The sequence below is a fragment of the Eleutherodactylus coqui genome, chromosome 8 (assembly GCF_035609145.1).
Source record: "Eleutherodactylus coqui strain aEleCoq1 chromosome 8, aEleCoq1.hap1, whole genome shotgun sequence".
Classification (NCBI taxonomy): Eukaryota; Metazoa; Chordata; class Amphibia; order Anura; family Eleutherodactylidae; genus Eleutherodactylus; species Eleutherodactylus coqui.
Genome location: NC_089844.1, coordinates 107,353,363 through 107,369,577, shown reverse-complemented (window position 1 = coordinate 107,369,577; position 16,215 = coordinate 107,353,363). Strand labels below are relative to the sequence as shown.

At 41.2% G+C, this 16,215-nt stretch overlaps 1 protein-coding gene across 1 annotated transcript in view; it reads right to left on the bottom strand.

The window, feature by feature from the left end:
* Positions 1-16,215, bottom strand: part of NUBP1 (NUBP iron-sulfur cluster assembly factor 1, cytosolic) — a 39,428-nt gene that overhangs the window by 3,480 nt on the left and 19,733 nt on the right. Inside the window, exons 4-10 of the mRNA XM_066576173.1 lie at positions 10,553-10,621; positions 10,245-10,277; positions 9,761-9,851; positions 6,101-6,255; positions 5,575-5,685; positions 813-915; positions 330-413 (exon numbers count right to left, since the gene is read on the bottom strand). Of these exons, the coding sequence (XP_066432270.1) occupies positions 330-413; positions 813-915; positions 5,575-5,685; positions 6,101-6,255; positions 9,761-9,851; positions 10,245-10,277; positions 10,553-10,621 (646 nt within the window). The remainder of the gene's footprint in view (positions 1-329; positions 414-812; positions 916-5,574; positions 5,686-6,100; positions 6,256-9,760; positions 9,852-10,244; positions 10,278-10,552; positions 10,622-16,215) is intronic.

The window sequence follows — 16,215 nt, the reverse complement described above, 5'->3', positions numbered from 1 at the left end:
ATTAGGCACCATAATAGTCCATCTTCGTATTCGCTGCATATTTATGCACAAAATTTACAGGACGGCATTCGATTTTTATGTGTGAAAATACACTATGTGTTGACATGTAGAGAGACTGCCAACACTCAGAAAAACGCAAGGCAACAGCGTATTTCGGTCAGTGAATCTGCTGCGTATTTATGCATACGCCCAAGTGAAGGCACCAAGAAGTCATCTACAGTGTGACGTGTATTAGACTCATATCCCACATATACACGCACATACAGTAGTCTGGGTTGTGGTACAACATTCTTCAGAAGCAGCAGATTACTACCATGAAGGGTACATACTTTGTATTATGGTTCGGTAGGACAAGGTTGCTGGAGAATCCGGAATTTCAGTAAAGAACGATTTGCCTGCATCACAGCTCTTTCCTTAAACAAAGCAAAAAAAGTCAAATTACGACTAATTTTCTACCACAGTAGCTTTTTGGGCCAGGGCTCCATAGCAGTCATGGGAAAAGCCACCGCTTCCAGTTACCAATTATTTCCCTATATGGTGACGTTGTAGGACAATAGAAGAAAAGAATTGGCTTCAATTTCACATTGAGGTTGTCGGAACAAGTTGGCGTAGTTTAACCCCTTAATGCATAGCAATGGTACATCATGCCGCACTATTACTACTACTTCATAGCTGTGTGAATGAACCTTTGGGTTGTAAATCAGGAGAGGGTTTATAATGCGCGTTGCATTAGCATCATATCGCATACCTAAAATAAACAAGTGAAAGGCCGTACAGCTGCGTTATTGTCCTCTGTTATAAAGGAAACCTACCTATATTAGGGTCCAAGGGAACCCTGCCCAGCAGGGGAATGTTGAGATCGCTGCACATTTTCTCGGCTCCCCCTGTAGTTGGAGGGAAAATCTGAGATTCATTCTGAAAAGTGAGAAATGGGTTATAAATAAACAGATCATCGGGTTGAGCTCCACACAAAGATTCATCATTGGAGTACGTAAAAGAAACACAACTTGTGTGACACATTAGTGCAAAGCAAGTCTTTTCTAATCAGTTTAATATCTGAAGCCTGGTTTAGACAACGATTATCGCTCAAAAGATGTCTTTTGAGTGACTTTTGAGCGATAATCGTTGTGTGCCCTTACAGCGCAAGGCGATTGCTCAAATGTTGAGCGATCACTTTGCGCTCCGAGCGGCGTATACAGAAGACAAGCAGAGCCGCTTGTCTTCTGCATCCAGCTGTTCTCTGCTCGGAGCGCCTGGTTGTTATACAGCTGGGCACTCCAAGCAGGGTATGCAAAACACAGCTGGACCGCTGTGTTCTTCATACCCCGGTTGTTCACGGAGCACTCATCTGGTATACAGCTGTGTACTCTGTGCAGAGCGTGAAGAACACAGCTAGACCGCTCTGTTTTTCATATCCCGCCCTTGTTCAGGGTGCGGGATACAGCTGAAAAAATAGTATCAGCTGTATCCCGCTGTGAATTCCTGATCGCTGTCTTTCAGCGATTGGTTAACGATAACTGCACGATGTCAGTGCAGTTACACACAACGATTATTGCTCAAAAGATGGCTTTTGAGCGAATTTTGAGCGATAATCGTGTCTAAATGGGCCTTAACAGATGGACAAGAGCAGCATGTTTGGCGTTAAAGGTCCATTTACACACACAGATATCTTTCAAAAGATTAGCGATCGTTTTGCATAAAAGTACTAATGGGCACTAATTGCTATTAGTACTCATCAGGTTAATTTGCATGCGATTGAGCTTCAGTGAGTTGTTACAGAACTCAGCAGGAGGTCTGAGCTCTGTAATTAGCTGTACTGTTCAGTGAGAACTGAGAACAGCTAAGAGAATGCTATCAGCTGTTATCGAATCTCCACTGGCAGAGCACAGCGTGCGGTCCTGCTTTTCAATTGTTCTGCTGAATGACTGTTTTCAAGCAGAACTGAAATCAGTTGTTCGGCAGAAAACTGAAAGATGGGCACATTTAAGGTCCATTTAGGTGCAATGATTATCGCTCAAAATTCGTTTAAGCGATCAAAAGTGAGCAATGGTTTTGCTTTTAAAGACGACCGTTTAACTCTTTGCAATCCAATTTTAGGTCCAAGGTTTTCTAGGAGGGGGGCTCTTTTTGCCATTTTACAATGGCGCCATCTGCTGGCTAGAGCCAGTACTGCAGTATGTGACATGTCGGAGAGGCCCCAGACAACAGAGTGGCAAGTAATATAAAGTAAGAATACCCTGCCGAACGTCTTTCGACATTGGAGCTGTACAGGCTTCAATCAGAATGTTGGAAGATGTCAGACAGTGGATTGGAAAGGGTTAAACTTAATGACTATTGTTGGAAAATGGACGATAAACGATAATTGAGCAACAGTTGGTTTGAATGGCGTGTGCATCAGTGGAGGTAAAAATCGTTAAACGACTGAACGGTTTTAATTTAAACCAAACAATAAGCAAACTACCGAACGATGGATTTTAAGTGGACTGAAAGACAACGATGAACGAATTACTAACGAAAAGAGCATGATGGGCGCGTTTACATGGAAAGATTATCGCTCACTTTCGACACTTAACGAATTTTGAGCGATAATCGTTGTGTCTAAATGGGGCTTACCTAATCTGTGCATTTGAAGTTTCCAGGTAAAGATATGAAAAAGTGTTGTAAAGTTTTTGGCTGTCTGTGTCTTCAATTCCAACCTATCCTCAATCAAGGGAGCATAGCTGTGCTGCAGCTCCAACAAAGCTCCAGTCAAGGTGTCACCACTGTTATACAGAGATCAATGTGGCCATATACACTTCTAGACGTGTGCTCTGGTAATATGATTGCAAGCTACTCCGGCACATCTGTAATTCTGGTGCAGATCTCTGTTAATATCCAGAATAAAGTAGCACTGCATGCAGCACCTCTTCATCCTGGAAAATGCCAGGAGGCATAATAGAATTCGGAGGGACACTATTATGGTCAATTGTGTCTATCTGGTGCCATTCCGGTATGGCATGTGTTGGATGTGGCATTTCCAGGTTTTACCATTATTTGGCTCATAGGATAGAGCCGAACAACGTAATCATATAGTGCTAGTGTAAATTAGCACCAAGTAACGCCATCTTCACAGCTCATAGAATGGTAGAGCTGGACCCCTCCAGGGTCATAGGGTCCAACCTCCTGCTCAGTGCAGGATTCACTAAATCATCCCAGACAGATGTCTGTCCAGCCTTTGCTTGAAGACTTCTATTGAAGCAGAACTCACCACCTCCCATGGTAACCTGTTCCACCCATTGATCACCCTCACTGTCAGAAAGGTTTTTCTAATATCTAATTTGTGTCTTCTACCCTTCAGTTCATTTGTGCCTTCTCCTGGAGAGACACGTTGAGATGATTTTCTGACATAGATCTCTGATGAAAACCAATATATAGGCGTACAGTGACATAAATCACCAATAGAACCTCAGAGCAGAAAGAAAATAGAAGTATTATAGTGCATGGTTTATGTTTTTTTTTACTGTATACCTTTGCATGGAATCATGAAGGGTATTGTTTCTCTTTAAGAAGAGCACCTACAAAGTGTGTGTGGAGACTTGAGGCCATCAATGCTCCTTTGAGAAACATGCAAATAGCGAAGATAAAACAATACCTCTGCAGTGCCACCTATGGTGCTGCAGAGGTATTGTTCCATCTTCCCCATCTGCATGGAATAGCACAGTCTGCTACACTAGTCTGTACGGTGGAAAAAAAAGAATGACACAGATGCATAATTGCCTGCCATATGCCTAATGGACAGTCTTTTGGCATATACTGGGTGAATGGGGCTCTGTGGGCACATTGGGCATATGCGCCAGAAGCTTTTCCAGTGCAAAGCCAAATGTAGCTCACAAACTAAGTGAGAAGAGAGCCTAAAGCTGCAAGTTATGAAATGTCAGAAGAAGTGCCTTTGTAATATAAGCACGTCTATTTTGCATAATTTTGCTGTTCTCCGCATGCAGCCTGCAGTGTAAACAATGGGCGCTTTCATTCTGGTTGCCATGGTGCCATCCAGGGACGTATCTTTTATTTATATTTTAATCATAAACAACATCTACAGGCGTACTAAACAGCAGAGAGGTAATAAAGCACATCTGTATAGCAAGCGCAGACTAAAAATGTGCTTATACATAGAACTTGACCCTGGATGTAACCATAGCAACCAGAATGAACGCATCCATTGTGTACTCACCCACTGCATTTATATTACACAATTATTCTTATAGTCACCAAACAACTTTATTTATTGAAAAAAAAGCGATCTACCTTTTAACCCCTCAAGCACCCGTCATTTTTTTTCATCCCCGTATTCGAAGAGCTCCAACTATTTTTTCGTCGACAGAGCTATAGGATGGCGTTGTTTTGTTGGACAAGTGGAGTGAAAGGGAGAAAATTCAATTCCTCCATGAGGGAGGGGGGAGGCAATTTACTGTGCGGTGGAAATGGTCACTTTTTATTCTTCATGTCAGGAAGACTACAGCGATGCCACAGGGATGTGGTTTGTGTTTAACTTCTTGATTATTTTGTTTTTTTTATTAACTTTTTTGTCGCCACTTTCTCACATCCATAACTTTTTTTTTCAGTTGATGGAGCGCTGTGAAGGCTTGCTTTTTTTTTTGCAAAGCGAGATGTAGTTTTTATTGGTACCGTATGCAACTTTAACTTTTTATTGATTTTTATGACAAAACTTGCAATTAGGCATAATGGACTTTTCTCTTCTTATGGAGACAACGACACAAGATCAATAATACCGTGTTTTAATAGTTCCGCAGATGCTCTCATACCAATAAGGTTTTGTTAATTTTAATTTGAAATGTTGGAAAAGGTGTTTTTTTTTGTAATATTTATTACCGGGGAGGAAGTGAGCTGCGGGTCACTGCAGGGGCACGCGGTGCATCCCGCTGCTAGAATTCTCGCAGCGGGATCTGACCCGGCCGTCTCCATTCACCCTTAACTGGTTCTGCAACTAACAGTTTGAAGCGTTTCAATGGTTTACCATTTTAAGATCTCATTAAATGTATCAGTATCTACACGTGAAATGAGTTCCACACTTGTGACAGCAAGAGATCTTAAGAACTGGCAGACCCTGAAACACAAAGTATTTTATAAAGCTGCATTGGTGTATTAATATTAGGAAGTTGGTTTCTTTAACTCCTTAATCATTATACTGGGGCGTTGTTTTCCCCAAGCACGATTCTATGTCACGCTTCTACAGATCTGGGGATGTCTACAGTCTAAACAGTCATCTTCACAGTAAGGCTGCAGTGATTGCAGCAGCTTCGCTGGGGGGGTAAAAAGGCTGAACATTACTGTAATAGGTGGTTGAACTAAAACGAAAACATTCCCAGTTACTGAGTCACACAAAGATTACTTGACAACTGGCTCATCTTTTCCCAGCATCTGTCTCACCAAATGCTATAACATACATGTGTATTCTAACACGTGTGCAACGTCCCACATTACATGTTAGTAAACTTCAGTTACGGGATTATAGGATGGAAACAATGCAATGGAACTTAGTACGTATTGATCTCTATATCGGTAGTGAACACGCACCTTGCATTTTGGGCAGATAAAGCCACTCATGTTTTCTACCACTCCTATAATCGGCAGTTTTACTTTGCGACAAAAATTGATTTCTTTTCGTACGTCCTGCAGCGACACCTCCTAGTTAAGTGGAGAAAAGACAGATTTTAAGTAGCAGAGCAACTATATATAAGTGGACTCACATTGTGACTAGCCTACTGCCAGAGCCAATACTCATATTTAGTCTAGGACTACAAGGTGACATTCGCTCATCCATTAGTTGGGCATTACTACAACCTTAACGTTTCCCTATGGAAAACCAGGTCAATGATGATCTGACCATCACAAAATATACAATCTGGTCAGAGTTTGTGCAGTAGTAAGCAAGGTCTCACACAAGCCCCAAAGGGAAACAGAGGGTTTGTAGCAATGCCTCAATTATCCCAAATGTCCCTGTGAGGAATGAGCCTCATATGACACCATAGGCTGAAATAGCTTAAAAGTATAATTATTAATAATTAATAGAATTAAGATGAAGTGGATCTAAAGGTCTTACCTGTGGGGTAGTGATGATTACAGCGCCATCAATGTGAGCCGCGCTAAGGTACTGTACTACTGAAAGATGCTCATCGGAGGTGCCCGGAGGAGTATCTACTATCAAATAATCCACGTCTCCCCAGTCTACATCTCTCAAAAACTGCTTAATCATTCCTACAGGATTGGAAAAGCAAACTGTAGACACACAATAAAATATTCCCCAACCATTCGGTTTTATCACATATATTCTATGCCCACAGGAGAAACTACTGTATGCTTGTAGCGTATGACCTCTACTACGGCAGAGGCCATATGCAATCATTGCCACAAAGTTTATTCTCACTTCTCAAAACACTATAAACAGTTTTGCTGAAGAACTTTACAGTAAGATAAAATGTATGTATGCACTTACTTTAGTGACAGCCCTATCGTAAAACTACGTCCTGCTGTTTCAGGACGTGTATGGAGGGAGGTATCGGCGCTATCTCCCTCCATACAGCGCGGGCATCAGCTGTTTATTACAGCTGACACCCGCGGGCAATAGCTGCGCTCGGCCGTTCGCGGCTATTAACCCTTTAAATGCCGCTGTCAATCCTGACAGCAGCATTTAACTCCCCCGAACGCTGTTCGGGGGTCCCGCACGGCCCCCCCGCGGTGAGATCGGGGGAGCCGTGCAGGTGTCATGGCAGCCGGGGGCCTAATGAATGGCCCCAGGGCTGCCTTAGCAGACTGCCTATCAAGCCATCCACACAGGGTGGCTTGAAAGACTGCCTGTAAAAAAGCAGTATGACATAATGCTATAGCATTACGTCATATTACAGGAGCGATCAAAGCATCGCATGTTAAAGTCCCCCAGGGGTACTTCAAAGTAAAGTTAAAAAAAAAAAAAAAATCAATAAAGTTTTTTTAATTGTTAAAAAAAAAATAAAAAAAAATAAAACTTTAAATCACCCTCCTTTTGCCATATACATTATTAAAAAAATCAAAATCCTAAAATAAAAATATGTATTTGACATCGCCGCGTCCATAAAAGTCCGATCTATCAAAGTAGTGCATTATTTTTCCTGCACGGTGAAAGTCGTCTGAAAAAAAAAAAAAAAAAAAAAAAAAAAGAACGCCAGAAATACACTTTTTTAGTTATCCTGTCTCCCAGAAAAAACGCAATAAAAAGCGATCAAAAAGTCGTATGTATTCCAAATTGATACTAATCGGAAACTTCAGGACATCACGCAAAAAATGAGCCCTTGCTCAACTATGTCGACAGAAAAAATAAAAAAGGTATTGTGCGCACAAAATGACCGCAGAAAATAATTGAAGAAAATTAAATATCTTAAAAAAAAATAAAAATAAAAGTACTACAGCAAAAAAAAAAAAAATACTATACAAGTTTGGTATCGTAGCAATCGTACTGACCCATAGAATAAAAATATCAGGTCATTTTTGTTGCAATTTGTGTGCTGTAGAAACAGGACGCACCGAAAGATGGTGGAATGTTGTTTTTTTTTTCATTTCTCTCCGCTAAGAATTTTTTAAAAGTTTTTCAGTAAATTATATGGTACAATAAATGATGCCATTGAAAAATACAACTCATCCCGCAAAAAACAAGCCCTCATGCAGCGACGTCGATGGATAAATAAAGGAGCTACGATTTTTTAAAAGGGAGTAGGAAAAAACAAAAATGGAAAGAAGCAAAAAAGCTCCGTCACTAAGGGGTTAAGGCTGGGTCCACATGGGGAATGATCTGCAGTCTAATGTCCGCACTGAAGCGGGTTAATCACCTATTTTGGGCAGAATTCACTCCCTCATTTAGAAGAGGTGAATTCTGCAACGGCGAAAAAAATTGGCATGCTGCGAAGTTGAATTCCGTACTGCATGGCAATTTCTGTACGGGTTTTGTGCGGGTTATTTACACACTTGTGAAAAAAAATAGTAAAACACAATAAAAGCTCTAAAAATTTGGTGTTGTCATAATCATACTGTCCCGTAGAACAACAATATACCACATTGGGAACACCATAAAAATGAATCCTAAGAAACAAGGATGAATCTGCTAAATCTGTAACAGTTGTTACATACATTATATGTACCTGAAATCTGTTCCTACAAAAACTAGAACTCGTCCCCCAAAATAAAAGGTATCATACAGCTACATTGATGACAAAGTAAAGTTATGACCACTGGAACATAAAAGGCAATATCATTTATTGGCTCTTAACCCCTTAGTGACCAAGCTTTTTTTTGTTTTTTTTCCTCCCCCTTTTACAAAAAATTGTAACTCCTTTATTTATCCATAGACGTTGTTGTATGAGGGCTTGTTTTTTTTGTGGGACGAGTTGTATTTTTCAATGGTGCCATTTAATGTACCATATAATGTACTGAAAAATTCTAAGTGGGGTAAAATGAAAAAAAACAAACAAATAAAATTCTGCCATCTTTCAGTGCGTCTTGTTTCTATGGCGCACAGACTGCAATAAAAAAAATGACATGATAACTGTATTCTATGGGTATTACTATGATACCAAACTGTTTTTTTTCTTGCTGTTCTACATTAATCTTTTTTCAAACACATTAATTTTTTTTTAAATTATTTCCTACCGCCATCTTTTGCACACAATGACTTTTTTATTTTTCCGTTGACCTAGTTGTGCAAGGACTGATTTATTGCGAGAATGTCCTGTAGTTTGGGTGGGTACCATTTTGGAATACATACAACGTTTTGATCGCTTTTTATTGCATTTTTTCTTGGAGACAGGGTGAGCAAAAAAGATCATTCCTGGTGGTCTTTATTTTGTCTTCGTGCGACGTTCACCATGTGGAGTAAATAATGCTTTACTTGGATAAATTGGATTTTTACGGCCGCAGCGACACCAAATATGTATTTTCAGTTTATGATTTAGATTCTATTATAAAAATGGCAAGCTTTTTTTGTTTAACCTTATTACTTTATTTTTTTTAATAATTTGTAAAACTTTATTGTTCTTATTTTTACTTTTTTTTTTTTTTAGTCCCCAGAGGGAACAATAACTTTGATCACTCCTGCAGTATGATGTAATGCCAGAAGGCCCCCAGCTACCATGACACCTGCACGGATCCCTGCGATCTCATCAGGAGATGAGTCAAAAGGTGTATCGGCGGTCACAAAAGGGTTAAGGGTAAAATTAGTCATGTTATTAAGAGGTTAAAATGCACTTAAGGCGACAGAGTTCTGCGCCAGATATTTACATGACATAAAATCAAAATCTACAATAAAAAAAGTAACATTTCCAGGAGGGTTTTTTTTTAATTTTATTGTGACTGTTAGGGGGTTAATTAAGATAACGACTTTCCACTTGTCCTTTTAGGGCATACTGGTGTTATTAGAAGGAGGTCCTCCTTCCATAAGCCACCACGCAACATTACAGCAAGCACTTTAGAGGAAATGTATGGGTGGCCCTAAATTCAGAAGCTGGGCCTGTAGCAATCATCTGATCACAAGGCTGGCTTCATTTAGAAAAGGGGCTGCCCTGCCTGATCGCAGCGTGTACGGATGTGTAATACCCTATAAGCCAATGTGATTCTCCCACAACTTTGGCCCCTCTGGGTTGGGGAGAACGGGGTTAGATGAAGTTAAAGAATAATCATCTTTCTACAGCATAAGTCCAGCACCCCTATATATTATGTATATGAATTTCATACTCACCACTTTTCTTCGGGCCCCTCCATATCACTGCATCATCTGGACTACCAAGCAAGAAGCCGACAGACATCACCGCCAGGTTGTCCTCTACGTACTGAAAAACAATCAATCACAGGAAATTCACAAGTGAGAAGGGTTTTGGAATGAAGATCCTATAATAAACAAGTGATGAGGTCATTGCTCTAGAATATAGGATGTCACACACACACTTAGATATACTCCAAGACTGACAAAGCTAAAAGAGACGTAGTAATCAACTTATTGATATAAACTAAATATTTGGAAATAAAAGGGATAATATGCTTAACATTGTGTAGACTATAATGGCCGGCAACTTTCTACACTGCAATATCTATATACAGAGATGCAGTGTAACCACTAGGGGTCACTGCGGGATTCCGGACGTGGCAGCGAGCATACTTATAATTTCATACTATAAAAGCCCTGTAATACCAGGCAGAGTTCATTAAGTGTGATGAATACTTACAACAGGTGACCATCCAGAGCCACTCTGATGAACCTAGAGGGGGAAATAAAAGGATTAATACTACATAGGCGAAAATTTAACTTCATAGTTACACTTTTTATACTATGGTGGATGAGCTAGTGTCCGATAAAGGAGTAGTTGAAAAAGGCAAAAAAGAAATAACAGATGAGATCACCAATGATGATAGGAGGCGAATTCTCACAGATTCTAACTTTTCAATTTCCCTATAGGTTTAAAGAAAAAAATATATATATGCGAAAAATAAAAAGTGTTACGAGCATGTGATAGAAAAGATCTTCTGCAGTTACCTGTTCACCTTCCAGACCCATTATCCTTGGAATAGACGGCCCACAGATGTCCACATCCAGCAAAGCAATCTAAAAGAGAAATTAACACTAGCTTTTTAAATGCTAGAGAAACGGGTTGTATATAAAAAAGCTTTTCCGTTTTAGTCACCCCCACACCCCAGACTGTAACGTCTTACGTAGCTCTAGCTGTCCAATTTTTTGCATGGGCTCTTCAACTCCCTAAGGGGTCCCATGTATCCCCAAATGAAGCAGTGGCCAATAGAGATGAGCGAGCAGACTCGCTAAGGCAAACTACTCGAGCGAGTAGTGGCTTATTCGAGTACCTGCCCGCTCGTCTCTAAAGATTCGGCTGCCGGCGGGGGAGAGCGGGGATCTCTCTCTCACTCTCTCCCCCTCGCTCTACCCTGCTCACTGCCGCAACTCAACGCTCACCCTCGCCGGCAGCCGAATCTTTAGAGACGAGCGGGCATGTACTCAAATAAGGCACTACTCGCTCAAGTAGTTTGCCTTAGCGAGTATGCTCGCTCATCTCTAGTGGCCAAGCATGAGCGATGTTGCTCAATGCATTTTAATAGGGCTGCCAGACAGCGCTCAGCTGTCGCCGTCAGCCCCACTAAAACAAATGTAGAGCGGTGGCAGAAATCCCAGTGGTCAGACCTCTACCAAATCAGACAGTTATCCCCTATCCGCACAGTGAGGGCCAACTTCATCTTGTTGGAATACCCCTTTAAATCTTCAAGATTTCTGCTGTCAGTGAATTGGATAACGGACAGAGAGAACCCATTCAGATCTAATACTACTCACAGCCAAGGGTTTTCTACAAACAATCCTGTGTGAGCTAAACCCTCTACTTACACAGATACATTGTAGCAAACTATCAAGCAGAGTGCTCTGCACTGATGATGTGTTTAGCTCACAGAGCATTGCCTAGATGGAACTCTCCAGTCTGGGGGCAAAATTTGAAGTTCTGCCATAAATCCACCAGTTCATCAGTCCTTCTGTCTTCTAAGATAGCACAGCGCTTCCCTGACTACCCAGTGTACAGCGGTGATTGAAAGTTTGTGAACCCTTCAGAATTTTCCGTATTTCTGCTTATATAGGACCTAAAACTAGATCACATTTTTACACAAGTCCTAAAAGCAGGTGACGAGAACCAAATCAAAACAAGTTATTTATTTATTGAGGAGAATGATCCAATATCCCATGTCTGTGAGTGGTAAAAGTATGTGAAGCTTTAGGATTATGGGATGGCAATCAGATAGGAGTGGGATCAAAGTCTGATCTTCACAACTTGTTTGGGTGCTATCATGGTAAGAGCAAAGGAGATTTCTGAGGACCTCAGAAAAAGATCTGTTGATGCTCATCAAGATGGAGAAGGTTACAAAACCTTCTCTAAAGACTTTGGACTTCACCAATCCACAGTCAGACAGAATGGAGAAAATTCAGGACGATTATTAACCTACCCAGGAATGGTCGACCAAAAAGGATCACGCTAAGAGCAAGGCATAGAATACGCTGTGAGGTTACAAAGGAACCTCTAAGCAACTAAAAGCCTTTTTCATATTCGATAATGTTAATGCTCAGGAGTCCACTATCAGCAGGACAGTGAACAACAATGGTGTGCTTGGTAGGTCTCAAGGAGACTACTCTCAAAAAACAACAATGCTGCCCACCTACAGTTTTCTAAAGACCATGTGGACAAGCCAGAAGCCTTTTAGAACAATGTTTTGTGGACAGATGAGACCATAATAGAGCTTTTTGGCTTAAATGAGAATCGTTATGTTTGCAGAAAAAAAAACACTGCATTACAGCATCAAAACCTCATACATCTGTGAAACACAGTAGTATCATGATTTGGGCCTGCTTTGAGATGAATGTCAAGGACACAAAGCACACAAATCATTCCATAAAAGAATGGTTAAAGAATAATAAAGTTAAAGCTTTTCCATTTCACTCTGCTTAGAATTTTTAAAAAAGTTTTTCAGTACATTATATGGTACATTACATAGTACCATTAAAAAACATAAAACTCGTCCCACAAAAAAAAGAAGAAAAAAAAAAAGCCCTCAAGACAGCTACATAGATGGATCAATACAAGTTATGATTTTTTGAAAGTGGGGAGGAAAAACCCAAAAATGAAAAATAAATAAAATAAGGGCTGCATCCTTAAGGCCGCCTGCAGACGGCCGGGTCGGATCCGGCTGCGAGAATTGTCGCAGCAGAACCCGACCCGAGCCCCTGCAGAGAGCAGCGCGGGCACTCACCTGCTCCCGCGGCTCTGGATCTTTCATGTGCCAGCTGCAGGGCAGCCTGTGCATGCGCAGGCCAGAGCCGGCGGCCAGGGAGTGACATAGAGCATGCCGCGATTTGTTTTCTGCACGTGATTTCGCGCAGACAAATCGCGGCCGCCTGCATAGGATTGCGTATTGTAATGCAATCCTATGCAGGTGTGTACGGACGGAAATTCTGCGGGAAATCCCGCCACGGAATTTCCGCACTTGTGCAGGGGGCCTAAGGGCTTCATCCTACAGAAATGTGGAAGGCTCTGAAGCAAGCAGTTCACGGGAGGAAATTCACCAACATAACAGAGTTGAAGCCATTTTGTATGGCGGAATGGGCTAAAATGGCTCCAAGCCAATGTACAGAACTAATCAAAAATTTCTGGAAATGGTTAGATGCAGTTATGGCTACACAAGGGGGTCATGCCAGATACTGACAGCAAAGGTTCACATATTTTGCCACTCCCAGACATCTGATATTGGATAATCTTCCTCAATAAATAAATGACCAAGTCTAATCTTTTTGATTTGGTTCTTCATCTACTTTCAGGGCTCGAGTGAAAATCTGATGTCATTTTAGGTCAAATATAAGCAGAAATGTGTAAAATTATATATACACACACACACACACACACACACACAGTGTGATGAATTTGCACTTAATACTAGAACAGGAGGAGTAAAGGAGTAAAGTAAACTTAATTAGTCCACTGATAAGGATTTAAAAGTTTTATGGTCTCTGAATTGGTGTTAGGGGGGTCACCAGGCCTGTGAGTTATCTGTGCTAGTGATTTCTCATAATCTCCAATGCTGAATGAATCCACTTCCAATGTTAATTGTCTTGAGAGTGATGGCTACAAACTTGTCCAACATTTCTCTATGCTATTTAGATCTGAAGTTGCCTTTTAATATAGTAACCTTCACGCTGCTCTTCGATTGGCCAACTCTGCTCACATGAGAAGCGCTGGACAATCCAAAAGCAGTAAAGTGCCTCAGACTACTGATGCATATCGTGACGAGAGTGCTGCAGTCATCCTGGAAGACGGGCTCAAGAAGCATTCGATCTACAACAGAACAGCACAAATACATGGCATCAGGTAATTTTACTTCCCTCACCCCGGTCTAACGACAAGTTTTGTCCCCAGGAACAATTGGTTACTTTACCACTCCAGGTTATAAATGAATCCATTCTGATTATAAAGTGGAGAATTGCTGTAAAAAAGTGAACCTGCCCTTTAAGGGTAACTGTTCCACAATTCATGCCTGTTCTGATGAATGATCCCACTGCACCAATACAAGGTATTACTAGATGTATGTCACATCCAGTGCAGCTGTGTGTAATACAATCACTGCAATCTTTCTTCCAAGTAAAGGAGAAAAAAAAAACGCCCTTACACTACGGCAAATATGATGAATTTGCAGGAGTAAAACTCATCATTCTGGGAAACTGCACAATTTGTAACTGGCAAGAAAAAAACTAACCGACATTGTATTTCCATGTTGTGACAGTAAACATGTTCCCCATGTTGGATTATCGCTTGCAGCATGTAGCAGTCAGCAATCATCACACCACACTCCTCCCGCCAATGTCACTGAATGCTCATCATGACCGCAGCAGCTGTTCTCTAGTACCTGCACTTAATGACTACAAGGGAGGAAGAGGAAACAAATCCCAGCCCTTCCCAGCCTGAAATGTCATTAGGCAACTTTGATCCAAGCTAACAAGGGTCCAGCTGCCAAAAACGCAGCCCCTTCTTAAAAAGTAATTGGTTATGTAATGGGAGTTATTTTCACACCTCCAAGCACCTGTTGTCATGCCTCGTCCACAGAGGATGGAAGGGGAGCATTTCCGAGGAACTCTCAATGAAGACTATCTAGTAAAACTATTACAGTGTCCTCAGGTTACCCTGCACTTACTAGAAGATTAATAAAGACAAGGAGACTGGGAGTGGTAGGAGATCAACGAAATGTGCTTTCAATTATCCTCCCCACAGCAGACAAATAGCTCATGTACGTCATAATCTGGACGTATTCTTACCAATTATCAAGAGGAAAGCAATTAAAAAAAAACACGGAAATAAAAATACACCAACTTAAAAAGCCAAAAATTATTTAAAAATGAGCATTAATAAACTGCAGTTCCAGCAGTGACCACCAGGTGCTGTATAGAGACTTAGGATTTAATAGGACATTATTGCTGTACAATACAATTTGTAAGGACCACATTTGAAATATATGAAGGAGCCCCTTTACAGAAAGGATTAGGGAACTGCTGAACTAATTCAACACTGTGTTATGGTTCAACATTAAAGGGGTTGTCAGACTTTTTTTTATATAACTAAATAAAAGCAATATGCATAGTAACTTAGTATGTTAGGCTTAAAGAAGACAATGTTCATCCAGTTCAGCCTGTTTCCACTCCCCCTTGTTGATCCAGAGGAAGGCAAAAAAACACCAATGATGCAGGAGCCAATTTAGCCTATGTGGGGGAAAAAAATTCCTTCCCAACTCCATAACGGCAGTCAGAATGATCCCTGGATCAATGCTTTAAAAGTTCCTACCTGACTGTAAGTCCCGGATCAACAACCCCACTGGTTATTTAGGGTCTATATCCTGTAATATGATAATATACTCACCGTGACACCGGAGCGCCATTTTGGCCCCACGGGATCTGACAGGTGGAGCCACCAAGTCTTCTAGACTGGTGAAGTCCCGTAAACCTGTCACAAGGGTTTCTACTCTAAAATCCCAGGCAGTTTCACTGAGGACGTCCTTCAGTGGGGACTGTTGACTGCAGCGGTCAAATGGGTAAACAATAGAAAATAGAAGACCGGAGGACTGGAGCGGCAGGACAGTAGGGAGCTGAGGGTTTGTTGTGTATAATAAATGAGTCAGCCCTCTACTGCCACCAATGCCTTTATTACTCGGAAAACTCCTTTAAATTTGCTGTGCCCCTTTGCATTATACATTAAAGGGGTTGTTTGGTTGCAAAATTGATTCAACAAGTGCATGGAAAAAAAGCTATGGAAGGGGTAATCTGGGAACAAACTAATATTTTAATATTTAATGTACATCACCACAATAAGTGATCGTGTAATAGGTTGACTGTACCCAGTCTAGCTACTTTCTTCCTTTTCTATATGTGTCATGTGACCGCCCACCTGAAAAATATCTTCACTTCCTCTGACATCCTGTCCGCATTGGCTACTTCCTTCCGTCCATAAACTAACATCCTGTGAGCAGTGCATGATGGGAGGAGGGGGTGGAAGCACTGCACTGTATTGCTCATGTGCAGTGCCGGACGGTTCTGTCTGTCTGCTTCAGCACCTTTCTCTGGCCCTCTCACTGAGAAGGAGGTTGGTGCTAGTAAGTTGTAGGACCCGT